Source organism: Pteronotus mesoamericanus, unplaced genomic scaffold (genome assembly GCF_021234165.1).
Source record: "Pteronotus mesoamericanus isolate MK-2021 breed Mesoamerican mustached bat unplaced genomic scaffold, CSHL_Meso_final contig_41, whole genome shotgun sequence".
Lineage (NCBI taxonomy): Eukaryota > Metazoa > Chordata > Mammalia > Chiroptera > Mormoopidae > Pteronotus > Pteronotus mesoamericanus.
The window spans coordinates 10,436,982-10,452,181 of NW_026555152.1; the positions used below are offsets into that span (position 1 = coordinate 10,436,982).

At 56.8% G+C, this 15,200-nt stretch overlaps 1 protein-coding gene across 1 annotated transcript in view; it reads right to left on the reverse strand.

Annotated features, from left to right (window-relative positions):
- The window catches only part of TSPAN11 (tetraspanin 11), a 35,332-nt gene that overhangs the window by 8,620 nt on the left and 11,512 nt on the right, over positions 1 to 15,200 (reverse strand). The window contains exon 2 of the mRNA XM_054577086.1: positions 13,107 to 13,298. Within this exon, the coding sequence (XP_054433061.1) occupies positions 13,107 to 13,298 (192 nt within the window). The remainder of the gene's footprint in view (positions 1 to 13,106; positions 13,299 to 15,200) is intronic.

Sequence of the window (15,200 nt, forward strand, 5' to 3'; positions counted from 1 at the left end):
GGCAGCAGCAACCAAGGCTCTGGAAAAGCCCGGGCACAGAGCCTAGGAAGAGCATTGCCGGGGGTTCTAAATCCCCCTCACCGCTTCCAGGACTCCTCCAGGCTCGGGCTGCCCTGGACACTTCCCAGCCCTGCTGGTGCTGCTGGCTGGCTTCCTGGCCGCGCTCTCAGCTCTGCCGGGCCTGCATCCTGTCCCCACTCCCACCTGGTTTTACAGTCGGAAGGCCCGGACACTGCTGGATCCTGGTGTGTTGCTGAAGGAGCCCAAAGGTCACAAATGACTGGGAGGGGACAGGGTGAGGGGGACGAAGCCTGCTACAAGTAGGGAAGAGAAAAAGAAGTGGGGAGAGAGGAGGAAGAGGGCAGCATGGTTGCCTGGAATCGGCCTCCTCTGGGCAAGCACAGCCCCTGCTCCTGAGCACTGGTGGGTGACGCCTCCGCCTCCTTCCAGACACTGCCCGGCTGCCTGGCCACACGAGGGCAGCAGCCCACGGTCACTCGGTCACTGGGCTGCTGGGAAGTCTCAGCCTCTGGGTCAGCTCTGAAATGCCAGGGTTCATCAAGGATGGCAAGAACCTGGGCAGGTGGTATGTGAGCAAGGACGACGGTAGGAGGGCGTGGGCCGTCTGGCCAGGCCAGAGGCGGTGCCAGTCCGTGGGCCTGGAGGCCTTGCCCACCCCCGGCTCCCAGAGCACAGCAGGGGGCTGGGCAAAGGCAGGACTTAAGTGACACAGGGGAAAAGCATTCCGTGGAGAAAGAACTTTGACCCAAGAGCAAGGCTTTCTTTGACGTGAAGTAAATTGCTCCCCTCATCCCGCAGCCCCTGTATCAAGCTCATCGACCCCCAGTGTGGGAGCGGGCCACCTTCAGGGACGCGGGGCGGCCTTCCAGGCTCTCAGTGGTGCCGGGCCTGTCCCGTCACCTGTGGGACCTGAGGCAGGAGTACAAGCGGAGGTTGCTAGCCCTCTCCCTTCCCATCTGGGCTCGGTGCTGCACCAGGAAAGGCCTCTGCCTGCACATCTAAGCCATGTCCATGCGCCGGGCCTGTGCCCTGCGGTCCCCGAGGTGGTGAGGTGTGGAGGAGGCCGGAGCGGTGTGGTGCGGGGGCATGCCGGCCCCAGGCTCCCTGGGGACGCTCTGGATGGAGGCTCGGGGGGTTTGCTCAGGGCACTCCAACGTCCTGGGCACCCAGATGAGGTCAGAAGTGGGGAAGGCAGAGGCAGGTTCCAAGAGGGCACATTCCCTGGGCCCCAGGGATTTCCCTCCCCATGGGGAGGAGTTGGGTGCAGGGGGCCTGTGTGTGCCTGGGCCCTTGGAAGGTACTGGACTTTACCCACGTAGGCAGGAGGCTGACAAGAGGTCTGTGGATGGGTTTTCTCTGCCTGAGGAGCCTCTGTGTCCCATACAGGGCCCCAAAACCTGAAGGACGGGGGTGGAATGTCAGCTGACTTGGCTTTGAGTCCAGGTTCAGCTGCTTGCTGGCTCTGGATGGTGACCTTTGGCATCTTGGTGTCAATTAGAAAAATGTGCTCCAATGAGAAAAATGTAGCTCCATGCGCTGGGCAGCCTGAATTTCAGCCTTTCCTGGTTCCTTGTACAAGATACAGCCTCCGGGGCCACACACGGTGCACCTGCCTATGGGACTGAGCTGGTCGATGGATGGCCGAATCCTGCCCTGCCTACCCCTTGGAGGGCCCAGCGGGAGGGGAATTATGTTCCATAGCAATCAGACCTGCTTCCTGCTCCTAGAGCCCGTGGGTGACAGCACGAGGTGAGCTGAACCTCTCGGCCAGTGGCAGTCGCCAGGCCAGGCTGCTGCCCTCCTGGGAGCTGCCCAGCCCCTTGGATGGAGCGTGGCTGCACTGACACCCACTCCAAGGCCTTGGGGATGTGCCCGCCCCGCCCCCCCTCAGACATGACTGCGCTTTCATGCTGGCTCCAAATTGACCCTAACTCCCCTTGCCCTCCCTCAGCACTCTGAGGCCAGCTCTCATCCTGCCACAGGAGCCTACATGCAGTGGCTTCCAGTCACTCCCTAGACTTCCTGGGTGCCCTCTGCAGTGTGGGAGGAAGAGATGATGGGGCACTTGTCATGAAACAGGAGGACGCAGGCCACTGCCGGCTCAGAGGGCAGCATCTTGCTACCTTCCTTCCATGGTGAGGAGACAGAGAGGCTTCTTTCTCCCTCTCTGACCGCTGTGGTGGGTGAGAGGTACGCAGAGGTGGTCCTTAGGGCATGGCAGTGTTGTCTGCTCTCCGGGACGCCATTGCCTCAGTTGCTATTGAAGCCCAGCTGGGGAGGTGGGTGACGGGAAGGCAGAGCCACTGAACCATATCCGGGATTTAGTGGCAGGCTAAATTAGTACGTGCTCGCCCTGCAGAAAGGTTCGCCGGCATCAAGCTCCTACCCGCCCTGACGGAGTTGGCCAGAGGGGAAAGAGCACCTCTCCTGCCCCGAGCTCCAGCTGTCAAGATGCCCCGGGGTGGGGGCAGGGCGTAAGCCAGGACCAGACTGAGGTTTTGGAGGGACAAAGGGCAGGCAGCCAGGGAGCGGACGTGCTGGGTGCTCTGCGGGCACGGGTGCTGTCTCCGGCAGCAGCTTTAGCAGCAGAGGGCTGCAGGTGTGTGACTCACCTGGGCGGGGGAGGCTCTGAATCACAGCTCCTGTGTGACACAGTCCCGGAGAGGCAGGTTGTGCTTGCAGAATCCTGCGCCGAGGGTTCGGCATTCCCGCCTCTGGAGCGGGGCCTGCACTGCGGGCCAGGCCGGTGGGGTTTCTGCCACGCAAGGCCACGCGCTCTAACAAACGCCTCACCTCTGCTGCTCTGCCCTTCACCTCGCCACGCCCTCTGGACTGCCCCATCCACCCAGATTGCCTCAGCGTTCCCAGGGCGCAGGCTTGCTGAGTACCTCTGCGAACCATTCCTTCTGTTCCTGCACACAGTTCCCTACCTAGAGGCCAGGCCCTCCAGCCTCCACGCCTTTGTCCTCGCCGTCCCCCGCCTGGACTCCGGCATCTGCCTGTGCCTCAATATCCAGCTCGTGGCCCACACGCGCCACCTCAGGCTGGCGGTGGTGGCCGCCGCCCACCCCCAGCCCCAGCACCTCTGTGTTGTGACACAAGGACTCTCCGCTTTGCTCCTTCTCTCTACCTAGACTTGGATCCGCCTCCGTGTCCTTCACCTGCCTGCCATGCTGCTCCTCCCATGACAGTTCCTCCGTAGGCCTTGGCTGGAGGAGGGATGTAAGTTTAGCCACCACTCTGCGGAGGTTGCTACTGCTCCAAGTGGTACCCCTCAGTCTCCTGAGAATGACCGTGAGCTTCTGCGGAGCAGGGGCCACTGCTGCAGCGCTGGGCGTAGCTGCATGCTCAGTGAACATGCCTGCTTTCAGGTGCACGCGTGCGTGTCTCACAGAGCGCGGCCGTGACCCAACAGGGACTGGCTAGAGCTTGGGGGCGGGAGCCTGATCTTTCCCTGATCTGTGGAAAGCACAGAATTGTTATGTTAATTTATACTAGTGGTTCTCGACCTGGCACGATTTTGCCCCCAGGGGACATTTAGCAATGTCTGGAGACTATTATTTTGTTTGTTGTCACAGCTGGGAGAAGGAGTGCTACTGGCGTCCAGTGGGTGGAGGCCAGGGATGCTGCTGACCCTCTGCAGGGTACAGGCCAGCCCCACTGCAAGGAACTGTCAGGGCCTAAGGCTGATGCTGGGACTTGATTTGCATACGTGTGTCCCTATGCACTACGGAAGATTCAAGAAAGATCTAAGGAAGGTTATCCAGTTGCTGAGCAGCCTGAACTCAACGCAGAAGAATGTGAGGGGTTTTACACTGTACCTGCCTGGGAGGGCACCTCCACCCGGACTGAGGAAAGGGTCAGTGAAGCAGAGAAAATGCCACCAGTCCAGGTACATCCCAGGAGACCTGGGAGCTTCCCTGGGGACTGTGTGCTGTCTGGTCCCTCCTGCTGCCCCCAATGAACTGGGCAGTGTGGGGTAAGCTGCCAGAAAGGGTGTGTAATAGATTGACTAGGAAGCATAAAGAAGGTTCTGGAATTACCTTTTGCCTTTAAGTTTGGTGTTGATTTTGAATTATTAAACAGAAGTCAGTAAAAATTCCGATACCCCGTGTCATATTTCAAGGAGTCAGTGTTCCCTGGGCCCTAGGCCATCCCGCTTCTCCCAGCTAACCAGGCCCATGCTCCTCCAACAGAGTCTCCGCCACCCCGCCGCCCCATTCTCTTGAGGGGCCACCAGGACCCATCTCCCTGGCCTGTGGCTTAGGAGGCACAACCCGACTCGGCTTGCTGACCTTGTTTCTCAAAACCAAGCCAGAGAAGCAAAGGAAATGCTGTTTTTCGGCAGTGGAAGCAGTAGAAAGGTACGATTTATACATACCCCCCGCCCTACCCCAAGATAATAATAGCACTCAATTCTCCCTCTGCCAAGTTAGTGTGTTATCACCAGAGGGGCCCCCATGACGGCGATGCTGCCGCGTGCCAGCTCTCTGCAGGTGCAGCCCCTCTGTGCGCACTTCCCAGGACGGCTTCCACCTCAGACTCGGCACAGCCTCGCCCAGGGCACAGCCACGCGAGCGCAGCATCAGTGTCAATGAATCCCCTTGCATGTGGGCCGGGAGAGCTGGGGGAGCTCGTCCGAACTCCCTCAGCAAAGATGTGGCTGAGTCAGGAACTGAACCTGGTGATTCAGGCTGCAGAACCTGTGTGCTTATCTGCTGTCGCCCTACTAACAGCTGATAGGAGCCGGTGAGCTCCCTGAGCTCCTAGGGAGGAGTCAGGATGTTTGGGTGGACAGAGGTGTCAGGAGAGGAGTGAGAACGTGGTGGTGGAGAGACCAAGGGCAAATCCAGGAAACCCCCAACCCCAACGCACGAGCTCTCTTACTGGCCCCACTCAGTCTCCACTCCTCAGTGCCGGTGGCCGGCCAGGCGCGCTCCAGGTGGTCCCTCCTGGCCAGGCTGCCCTCCTCCACCAGGGCTGTGAGCAACGGCGCAGCAATGCAATGGCACCACGGAGGCTTCTGCCTGCTGGGCCCCGATCGTTCATGCCTCTGCTCTGCCCTGCGGTCACAGCCGTGGGCTCTGATGCCTGCTTCCTCTGCCCTTCGCCTCGCTCAGCCAGCCTAACTTATCCCAGAGTCTGGTAACTGCCTGCACAAGTTGGGAAATGCTCTGTGTGTGTGCACAGTGCCCAGAACACAAGTGAGGCCTCTGCTGTCTCTGTGCGCCTGTCTTGGGGTCGCTGCTCTGACCCGCCTGTGCTCCGCAGCTGACAGCCATCGAGCCTCAGCTTGGGCAAGGCCCACAAAACCCTCCTTGAGCAGAAGTTCCTGGCGGTGACCTCCCTCTGCTGACATCCTTCTGAACCTCGACCTGACCTGCGGGTCCCATGCTGGACTGCTCCCAGGACCATGTGCACTCTAACCCTCGTTTGCCCTCCTGCTCTGACCTGTACCTTGTTCTGTCTTCACAGGCCCTGTGCGTGGGCGTGGGTCGACCTGCTCCTCCAGCTCCTCCCTGACCTTCAGCCCACTCAGGTGCTTGTGCCTGGCCAGCCCCTGCTCTCAGGCTGCCCCCAGTCCTTCCAGAAGGGGACCACCTGAGTCTCGGTCTGACAGAAAGCAGAATGAGGATTCCAAAGGAAGCCCTTGTGGCTTCTGCCCCCGGAGGCCTCCATACGAATGACGCCATGTCAAAACATGCCGGACTGGGCCCCAGGCACAGAGGGAGCCTGTTTGGTAAGAACAGAATGGGACCCAAACAGCCATCGCCCCCTCCCCCCGCCCCCATGCCATTCACCAAATTTTTTTCCCTTTAATTCTTTAATGGAACAGTTTGCACTAGAAGTTGGATACTTTCTAAAACTATATATAGATCCAAACTGAAGCTGGAACAGCACAGTACTCTCTGAACCAAACCAATACTTTCCCTAATGAGAGGCATCTGCAGAGATGCGTCTCACTGTGACAGTATGGTGACTAATTAGAAATTGGGTCTTCAGAGGGACTCACGTGGCAGGCGACGGGCCAAGCCCCAGGTGTGGTTCCAGGGGCAGAGCCGCTGGTGCTCTAGGAAGCGGCAGCTCAGCCCCCGCTGGCTCCACCCTTGGGGTGAGTTTTGGAACTTTACACAACTGGACTTTCGGAATTTCTCCATTGGACTGATTCTGCCATAAAGAAGGAAGCCATGCCAAAGCTTCCTTCCTCTCTCTCCCCATGCACCACGGTCAGAGATGGAAACAAAGCCACAGTCAGAAAACCAAGGCAGGGTGTCCGGGCGGGCGGGGGTGGGAGTGGAGGCACTGGCATTGTCTCAGGGCGGCCTGGCAACAGTAAGAGAGGAGCACGGAGATGCTGCCGAGGTCAAGCTGGGGGAGAAGAGCCCAGCCTGAGGCTCCCCGCCTGGCTGGGTGTGAGGATTACAGCAGCAGGGAGGGCCAGAGGGAGGGCCAGGGAGCTCAGGCCAACCAAGGCCAAGCAGGAAAAGACTGAGCCAACTGTTTAAGCAGCAATGACCTCAGGGTGCATGATTTTCTGGCAATTAACTACAGGCTGGAGGCAGTCTGCTCGGGAGGTGCAGCTGCCTGGCCTGTTTGCGCAGAAAAGACAGGATGTAGATTTGGGAGCCTTAAGCCATTCCTGCAACAAAATGTCACCAGTGGAAGAATCAAGGTGACCTCTACCTCTCCTGGCTCCTGCCCAGGGCTCACTGCCTGGCCTATCCAGCCACAGCCACCCTGGGTGCTGGGACTCAGCCACTCCACCTGGCGCTGCTCTTCAGGAGGACTCTAGGGTGTGCTCTGGCTGATGGCGGACGCTAACATCCAGTTCCGGCCCAAGGGGCTGGGAGCAGAGAAGGGGACCAGGACCGGGACAAGGACAGCCGGTTGGCCGAGTGGGGAAGTTGGAAGAGGCCGTGGGAGGCAGGGGATATTCGAGAGACATCAAGAGAATGCAGCCCAGGCCGTCCAAAGTCCCAGCCAAAGGGTTGGGGGTGCAAAGTTCACACTCAGGGGGTTCATGGGAGAACAGTTTCAGAATGAAGCCAAAGACAGGCACTGCTGGATATTAAGCGAGGATGGCTAAGAGTCCACACAAAATGGGCTGAGACAGCAGGTTCCAGAGTGGACAGCAGGACCCGGCCAGCTGGCTGAAGGATGACCAGCAGACTCCTCTGTGGACACGTGCCCAGGGAACCAGGGGGATGCTGCTGCCCAGCAGACTTGGGTGCGGGGGAAGGGGCCGACGGCTGCCTCCTACTAGCTCCCTGGGAGGGCTGTCTTCTCACAGGCTGGGGAGAGGCGTGGTGCACCCTGTAGGCGCCTGTGCACATGCCTGCAACAGAAGGGATGTGCATGGGCCAGAGGAGGACACGGGATGGTGGCAGGGACCCCTGGATGGGAGTGGCGATGATAGTAAAGTTGGCTACAGGGGGAAAGGGGAGGCTGAGCAGGAGAAACTCCTACCTTGTGTAGAGGTTAAAAAAAGTCCTAGGGCTCAGAGAGGTCTAAGCTCTGACCAAATTCAAACAGAAATTTAATCCCCACCTGGTCTTTTCTTTTTTAAAACAGGCATTCTGTCTTCTTCTCTGGACTCTAAGCCACAAAGCAGGTCTCAGTCCCTTCTGTGTCTCCTTCCCTTCTCACTCTGTCTTGTGCCCAACAGAGCAGCAAATTCTGTAAATGTGTTGGAAGTGCTTGTGGAGGTCAATGAATTAGGCAGCCTCATCAATGCAACATGGTGCACGAGTTGCCAAAAACCAGAGAGGAGGAGTTGGTGGAAATTAACTGGCTGTAAATACTGCTGTGTATAGAAAATTTGCTGCTACAGGTGGGCGGTGATCAGGTACATCCCCTGCAGCCTAAGGAAGGTGGCTCTTGAGCCCAGAATGGTGCCGGTCAGAGAAAAGGGTTCCGTCACACAAGGCACCCTGGCACTCTGGGCTCAGCTTTCCTCTGTGAAGACGCTGTGTGACCCTGGGGGAATCCCCCATCCTCTCTGGGCCTTCTGCGTAAAATGTGGGGCGTAGATGGGAAGGCCGTCCCGATGCTGCTGCTCCGTCCGCCTGTGCGGTGTCAGGGCCATGTGCCCTCTGTCCTGGCCCCCTGCTTCCCAGCAGGGGCATCTAAAGGAGCACCCCATCTCTCCTCCTTTCCTTACTCATTGTCCCTCTTATCTATTTGGCAGGAGGGCCTCCTTCCCCTCTTGGGGCCAGCCTGCCCCCAGGATGCCATGTTCTCTGCTCCCCACCATGCGATGAGTTTAGTGAGGCTGTTCTCAGCGAGGTGAAGAGTTGCTAAGGTTTCTGCTGCAGAGATAAAGCCTTGCACTCTGATCAGCTGCATGAGTAATAAAGATGACTTTTGACCACCATCGCTCTGTCTCCTGGGACTCATTTTTCAATCGATTCTGAGCTCCCCCAAAACAGTGTGATATACGGTTTGACGGGGCAGGGCACTGAGCATCTGACGGAGGCACAGCCTCCCAGAGCCTGTGCCAGGACCTGGCAAGAGAGGAGCACGTCCAGGCAGCTCTCCGGCCACCGCTCCTGTCCTGGTCCCACAAGGGTTGGGGAATGTGCTGCTCTGAGGGCTGTGGCTGATGCCGCCCGAGGGAGAGGGGAATAAGGTGCAGAGCAGATGGGAAGGAAGGTGGGTCCTGAGCTCCTCCGCCCGCCCGGAGCTCTTGGCAGGGAATGCAGCCAGCTCCGGCTCCCTGGTGAGGAGGGAGCACCGAGCGAAGTGGGGCACACTGTGATTCTTCAAGTGACTGACTTGCCCCCACATGCCCTTTTCTCCCATCAGCCCCATGAGAGAAAGCAGTACTGCCGGCCGCTCTCAACAACCTGCACAATCCCCTCGTGGGGCCTCAGGAAGAGATTTTCCGTCCAGATCAATCTCCTCACTGCCAGGTCATGGTTGGGGGCGGGGCGGGCTTCTGCAGTAAGGTTCATTGTAATGTCAACAGGAGTGAAATGTCACTGGGAAGGAAAGCCCCCTATAGTGACCCTTGGGCTTCCCCATTATCAGCTGAAGGACTATCTGCTGTCTAGCTCACCTATTCTGAGGCTCCCCTCTCTTAAGAGGCTCAGTTTTCAGGGTACTAGTCATTGTGCCTGGTGAGGTGGCAGGGACTGAAGCTTGTCTCTTTCCAGTTACGTGGTTAAACCCAGAATCTGCCAGGGAAAGGAAGCTGCAGGATGGAAAGGCAGCATGCACTCCCCAAATAAACTCTTGGGGTTGGAGAGGCAAACAGATGCTGCTGCCCCCCCTCGCCCCTTCCCGCCCCCTGCCTTCCTGCAACACAGAGACACAGACACAGATAAGACAGACACAGACAGACCCACAAACATAGACATGGACAGACAGACAGACACACTCTGTCTCTCCTGGTTCAGCTCTGCTTTGAGATTTGCTGAGGACCCCCCTCTGGGTGATACCCACCCACATATAATGAAACTTTTCTCCAACTAGATCCACACATTTCTGTGGCGCAGTAACAGAGCTGACGTCCGTCACACTGCCAGTGCCCTGAAGCTCCATCTCCACTTCTGAGTGAACCTGGTGGCAGGCAGCCAGGTCACCGGCCTCCAGTTCCCATATCGGTGCTTCACTTCTCAGCTGGCTGGCAGACTGGGGGGCCTGAGTTAGGGGAGAGGCCAGTCCTGTTCCCTGGGGGCAGACTCCTGTGTGGAGGGGCCCTGGGCCAGCCTGGGGCAGCAGGGGAGGCCTTGGAGTAAGCTCGGGGCCACGTGGCCTCAGGCGAGTCTCTTTCTCTCTATGGCTAAGGAGCTGTGGGGACCCTGGGAGCACTGGCCCATACAAATAAGTCCATTGTCTTAGGTTCCTTCTCAAAGGAGCTTGGTCATTGGGATGGCATCGTAAATGTAATTACAGCCACATCTTATGATCTCTAGGTAATGTGGGGACTCGTTTCTAAGACCTGAAGCACTCCCTCAATATCCTTATACCTCACCCCATATAAAGATGGGCCGTACCAAGGGGGCCAGGCGTGGCCGATCGACGTCCCTGAGGTCCCAGAGCATGTTGGGCAAGCCACGCGGCAACCTGTTTCTGAGCCCCAGTCCTGGGTTCTAGGCCTTATTGCCCTGGTTAAGCAAGGCTGGATGTATTTGATAGAAGTGTTGCAATTTGGGGTCCTCTCATTTTCAGAAATTGGTTCTAGAATTTCTTATTTTTTAATACATCCCATAAATATAAAAGAACTCCTGACAAAGACCCAGTTTAGCCTGGACGATCCATCATAAAATTTTCAGAGCCCATATTCAAAACTCTAAAAATATCACTTTCCTTGGATCAGGGTGGTATCTGTCCTGGGCCTTGGCCTTGGGCTTAGGTGGCCTGAACGCTCTGGCTTTGTCATGCAGCCTTCGCTAAAAAAGAAGAGCTGGTGTGAATAATTTAACCCTCATTCCAGTTTCCCTTTGCAGGTTTCTAACGCCGAGTGATCATCATTTAAGCACCAACCGGGATGTGCTATTCCTGTCCTGATGAACATTTCCTTCTCAGGAAAGTGGCTTTGAGGGGCTACAGATGTGCTAGAGGGAAGGGCCCGGGAGGGACAGACGTGTGCCTACGGGAGCTGGATGGCCCTCTATGGGTGGTGGTTCTTGAGAACCTTTGATGCCAGGCCTCTCCTTCCCTGTGATCCAACTTGGACACAGCACATACAGACGCCTGGTCTTCCATCTTCCCTCTCCTCCTGGGGACCACTTTGAATAGAGCTTCTAGAGCTAGAATCTCTGCATGTCTCCTCTGGAGTTCCCTTCAGCCTTTAGCTGATTAAAAATTTCAAAAGGAAGTTAAGAAATGCATTGAAAAACATGCAATGAAGCAGGAAGACACCTCCAGGAAGCACAGGACACTTAAGCTGCCTTAACCACACCGCTTGCCTCTAAGTGGGAGCCTCGGTTTTAAAAGTTCTGCTTGTGTTAGCTCAAGAAAGGTCTTACAGCCACCTTACTGGTTTAAACAATGAAGTGATGCTCAGTAACTCAGGGGCTGATAGGCCAGGATGTGGATTACTCAGGACCTGCTGCTTCCCCTGCGTTCTGTCCTTGGGCCAGCTCTGTCTTTGGGTCTTTCAGAGGGGGGCAGGGAAAAACAAAGGAAGAAGACTCAGGCTTCGAGGTTTGCTGTTGGCCCCTGGCCCCACGCTCCTCCTGGACTGGTGGCTGCATGTGTGCGTGTATGTGCACGCGCACGCACTTTTCTCTGACCTCACTTTTGAGCTGGTGCCTCTCTGATGTGTTTTGGTTCGTGATGTTGGACCAGAGAATTCTTCAGTTCTGTGTGAGATGAAAGTGAATGCAGGCAGCAGGTTCCAGAAGAAGGAATCCAGCAGCCCCTGTGCCCCAGTCCCTGCCTCTGGGCTGTGGAGGGTGAAAAGGCTGTCTGTTCACTGAAGCTGGGGTGAGAGGTGTGCACCAGGTCTGCAGGTGAGCCTGAGGTCCTGCCCTTCCTTAAGGCTCCATTCTCCCTTGCATAGCCCTGGGCACGGCTTGGTCCCCTCATGCAGGCTTCATGTAGTTGTCAGGCTATGCCTGGAGACACCCGTTTTCTTAATGGCTCAGCCCGGATGGTGGGACAAGTCTTGCAGATGGGTCCTGTAAGAAGGGAGCGAAGGAGGGGAGGCCGGGATCGTTGGCTCAGAGAGCAGAGCGCTGTCAGTTACAGACCCTCAGGCCTTCCTTCTGGTTTCTGAGACGGCCAAGGGGCGGGGCTCTTAGAGGAGACTGTGAATTTTGGGGAGCAGGGTAGGGGGGCATGCCCTTCAGGGCTTCTTCCTGCCACCTGACTCCTTCTAGGCTCAACCTGATTTCTCGTGGAGACCTGGACCGGTCCGGGATCTGCCCTTCATGCTGATGTTTTGCAGCCTCCCCTGCCCACACTGGTCTCGGCCCTCAGGGAGAGATTAGGGGTGGAGAAGCCTGCTCTGGCAGCAGGCAGTGTGGTTACGGGGTTGGTCTGGCAGTCCTAAGCTGGACGCTGGCTTTGGGCCTGAACTCGGCCCTGGCCTCCTCTCCAGCGAGACAGCTTCCTAGGAAGAAGTCCATCAGGGAGCCTGTGTTGCCCACACCATGACCCATGAACTACTCTTGCCCAAACAATGCAACCTGAGTCTGATCCAGCATCTAGTTTCAAGTACCAGGAGAACACAATAAATAACCTCTCAGGGGAAGTCATCAAAAAAGCCAGACTGGGAGAATCTATAGCACACATGACCTGGTCCCTTCCACAAATAAATTACAAGGGAAAAAAAAAAAAGAGCGAGAGATTGACGGGGGAGTTTGGACACTAAGAGAGACCCAGGAGACAAAGTGACCATTTGTAATGCGTGGGCCTAATTTAGATTCTGATTCAAAGGACCTTTTGAAAAAAAAAGAACAGTTTATGGGTCAATTGGGGAAGTTTGAAATTGCCTGGTTATTTCATGATATTAAGGAATGATAGTATTGTCATTATGTATTCTAAAAAAGGACCCTACGTTTCCCAGGCACACCCTGGGATATTCACAGATGAGGCAAGGCCTGGGAGGTTGGGATGGGAGAGGGGCCAGGCGCAGATGAAACAGCACCGGCTCTATTACAAGAGTTGTTGAGTCTGAGTGATGGGACCGAGTTTCACTATGACTTTCTCTTCATTTTTGCATAGCTTTGAAAATCACCATGATGAAATCTGGAAGGAGGGGAGGAAGAGAGAAAAAGGAGGAAGAGGAGGGGGAAGAGGAAATGGATGGGCAAGGAGGGGAGAGAGGGATGGGAGGTGCAGCAGCTGTGCCAGGACTGAGACCCCTCCCGCCCTCCCACCCCAGCTCAGTGCCTCAGAACCTGGAGATGAAGGCAGGTGGCCAACCTCAGGGCGGCCGCCCCCTCCGGCCTCCCCAGACTCAGATTCCAGTCTGGGGCCACTGACACTGGTGGGGTTTGCAGTGCGGGAGCCTGATGGGGGGGTGCCCAGGCCATGCGGGGAGGGGCTCCAGCTTCGTCCCCCCACCCCCAGGCCACAGCTGGTCCCCCTGCTTCGGGCCACAGGCCGGGCAGAGTGGGGCAGGTGGCACTCACCGCGGAGAGGCAGCTCCGGTCCTCCCGGATGGTGGCTCCGAAGCCCAGGAAGCCAGTCACCATGACGAGGGTGCCCGCGAAGATAAGGATATAGGCGGAGGCCGCGAAGGTGCTGGAGGCCAGGACGCTGAGGTAGCCGCTCTTCTCCACCAGGGTCCAGATGCCCACAGCCAGGACGGTGGCCCCCCCGACCTGCAGGGAGCCCTGAATCAGAGCAGGTGGCTGCTGGGGTGCTGCAGCTGCCATTTATTGAGCGCCCACTACAGCCCAGGCACTTTTTATGCCTCATCTCCTTTAGTCCTTCAAAGAGCCTGTGAGGATGGGGTGGATCCCCAATTTATAGATGGGGAAATGGAGGCTCGGAGAAGCTGGTGACTGGCCCATGGTCATACACCTGAGTTGCAGGGGCAGATTTTGAATCTAGAGGTGACTCCCAACTCCGCTTCTCACCACGTTGCCTGGGAGTCCCTGTCCCCGTGAGGTAGGGGAGGACTGAGATCACGGGGGACCTCTGTGTCTGGGCCCCTTCGCCTTCCCGAGTCCTGCCCCCCTGTGCCCTTCCTCCTCACAGGGCTCCTTGTCCGTGTACTCAGGTGGGCACTCTCACACACCCCCGACTTCATCCTTATACTTGCTCATGGAGAAAGCACAATGGGGCTTTTCAGCTCTGCTCCACAGAAGAAGAAATAGAAGTGCAAAGGGGAAATTGTCCGAGGACCTGCCTCTGCTTAGGGTCACTTAGGGGTGGGCTGGGACTTGAACTCAGGGTGCAGCCTCCATGGTTGAAAGGACACAGACTCCACAGCTCTGGGACTGCAGGAGGACTGAGCAGGAGGGATTCCTCCTTTGCTAGTTGCCTGCTTCCCCTTCGGCCCTGAGAAGGGGACAGGGACAGAACACTGCTGATTGGCAGGCTGGGCTGCCTCCTTTGGAAGGGTACCTGGGCGTACGCTGGGGGCTGGGGCTCCTTGCCTGGTTCTTTGTGCAGTGAGGCTGTTAAGCTCAGCAGAAGTGTGTCTGCCCAGGGTTTGGGTGGGGGCAAGACCCTTAGGACCATTTCTGCCATGTGTTCCTGGGCAAGGCGGACTTCTGTTTGGCCCCTGGTCTCCCTGCCTCATGTAGGGATGGGTTGTCTTCCTCCAAAGGGTGGGAACTGCTCCCTCAGGGGCCCCCAGTGTGGCCAAAGTGAGAGTAACCCCACTGGGTTCAGTTCACAAAGGCTCATCCCTGCACGGTATTCCCATCAGCCCCGGGACGGCAGCTCTCTGAGTGACCTACCCTGTCACCTCACAGTTCTCTGTTCTTGGGAGTCACAGGCATCAGCTGAGAAAATGGAAGGTGGTTCTTGGCAATTAATATGCACTAGGCACCAACCTTACTCAGCTTACCATTTTCTCTTCTGAGCTCTGCAATAGTGCGAGGGTGCGGTGCGGGGTGCGGGAAGGCACATGTTATCTCTGTTTTGCAGATGAAGGGCTTGAGGCTTGGAGAGACTAAGAACATGCTCGAGATGACAATACTGGGAAGTTCCAGAATTGAGATTCAAACCCAGGTCTTCGGAGGGCTGATCCAGGACTTTGTCCTTGGACCCAGATTGGGCTGCGTCTGCTCCCCAATTCATTTTTGCTTTTTTAATGATCTGTTTCCTTCAAAGTGCCACTTCACCCCCCTTAGCAGCTCCAGCAGGTAAGACCACCAGATGGAGGAACACACAGCAAGCGTGGCTCTGAACGGAGTGGGGGAGGCTAATGGGAGGCATTTCAGTTCCATTTTTTCCCCTTGCATTTTTATATCTCTAAAACTGACGTGCATCTTGTGATTAATGGCATCTTACAGTTATACTTGGCACTACTTTTTCTTAGTGGTGCAGAAAACAATGATGTCTCTTACAATACAAGTGATACAAGCTTCACTGAAATCCTGAACTACAAGAGGTTTGTAAATTCTCCCTGAGTGTATGCCATCTCGGGCCACACAGCCTTCGTGTCCAGTGAGGAGTTTCCTGACTCCGGGTCCATGGAAGGGAGAGTTTCCAGCAAAATGTCCCGCACATTTTCTGTCACCTCCTGTAGCATGGCTGGAAGACCTGGGCAG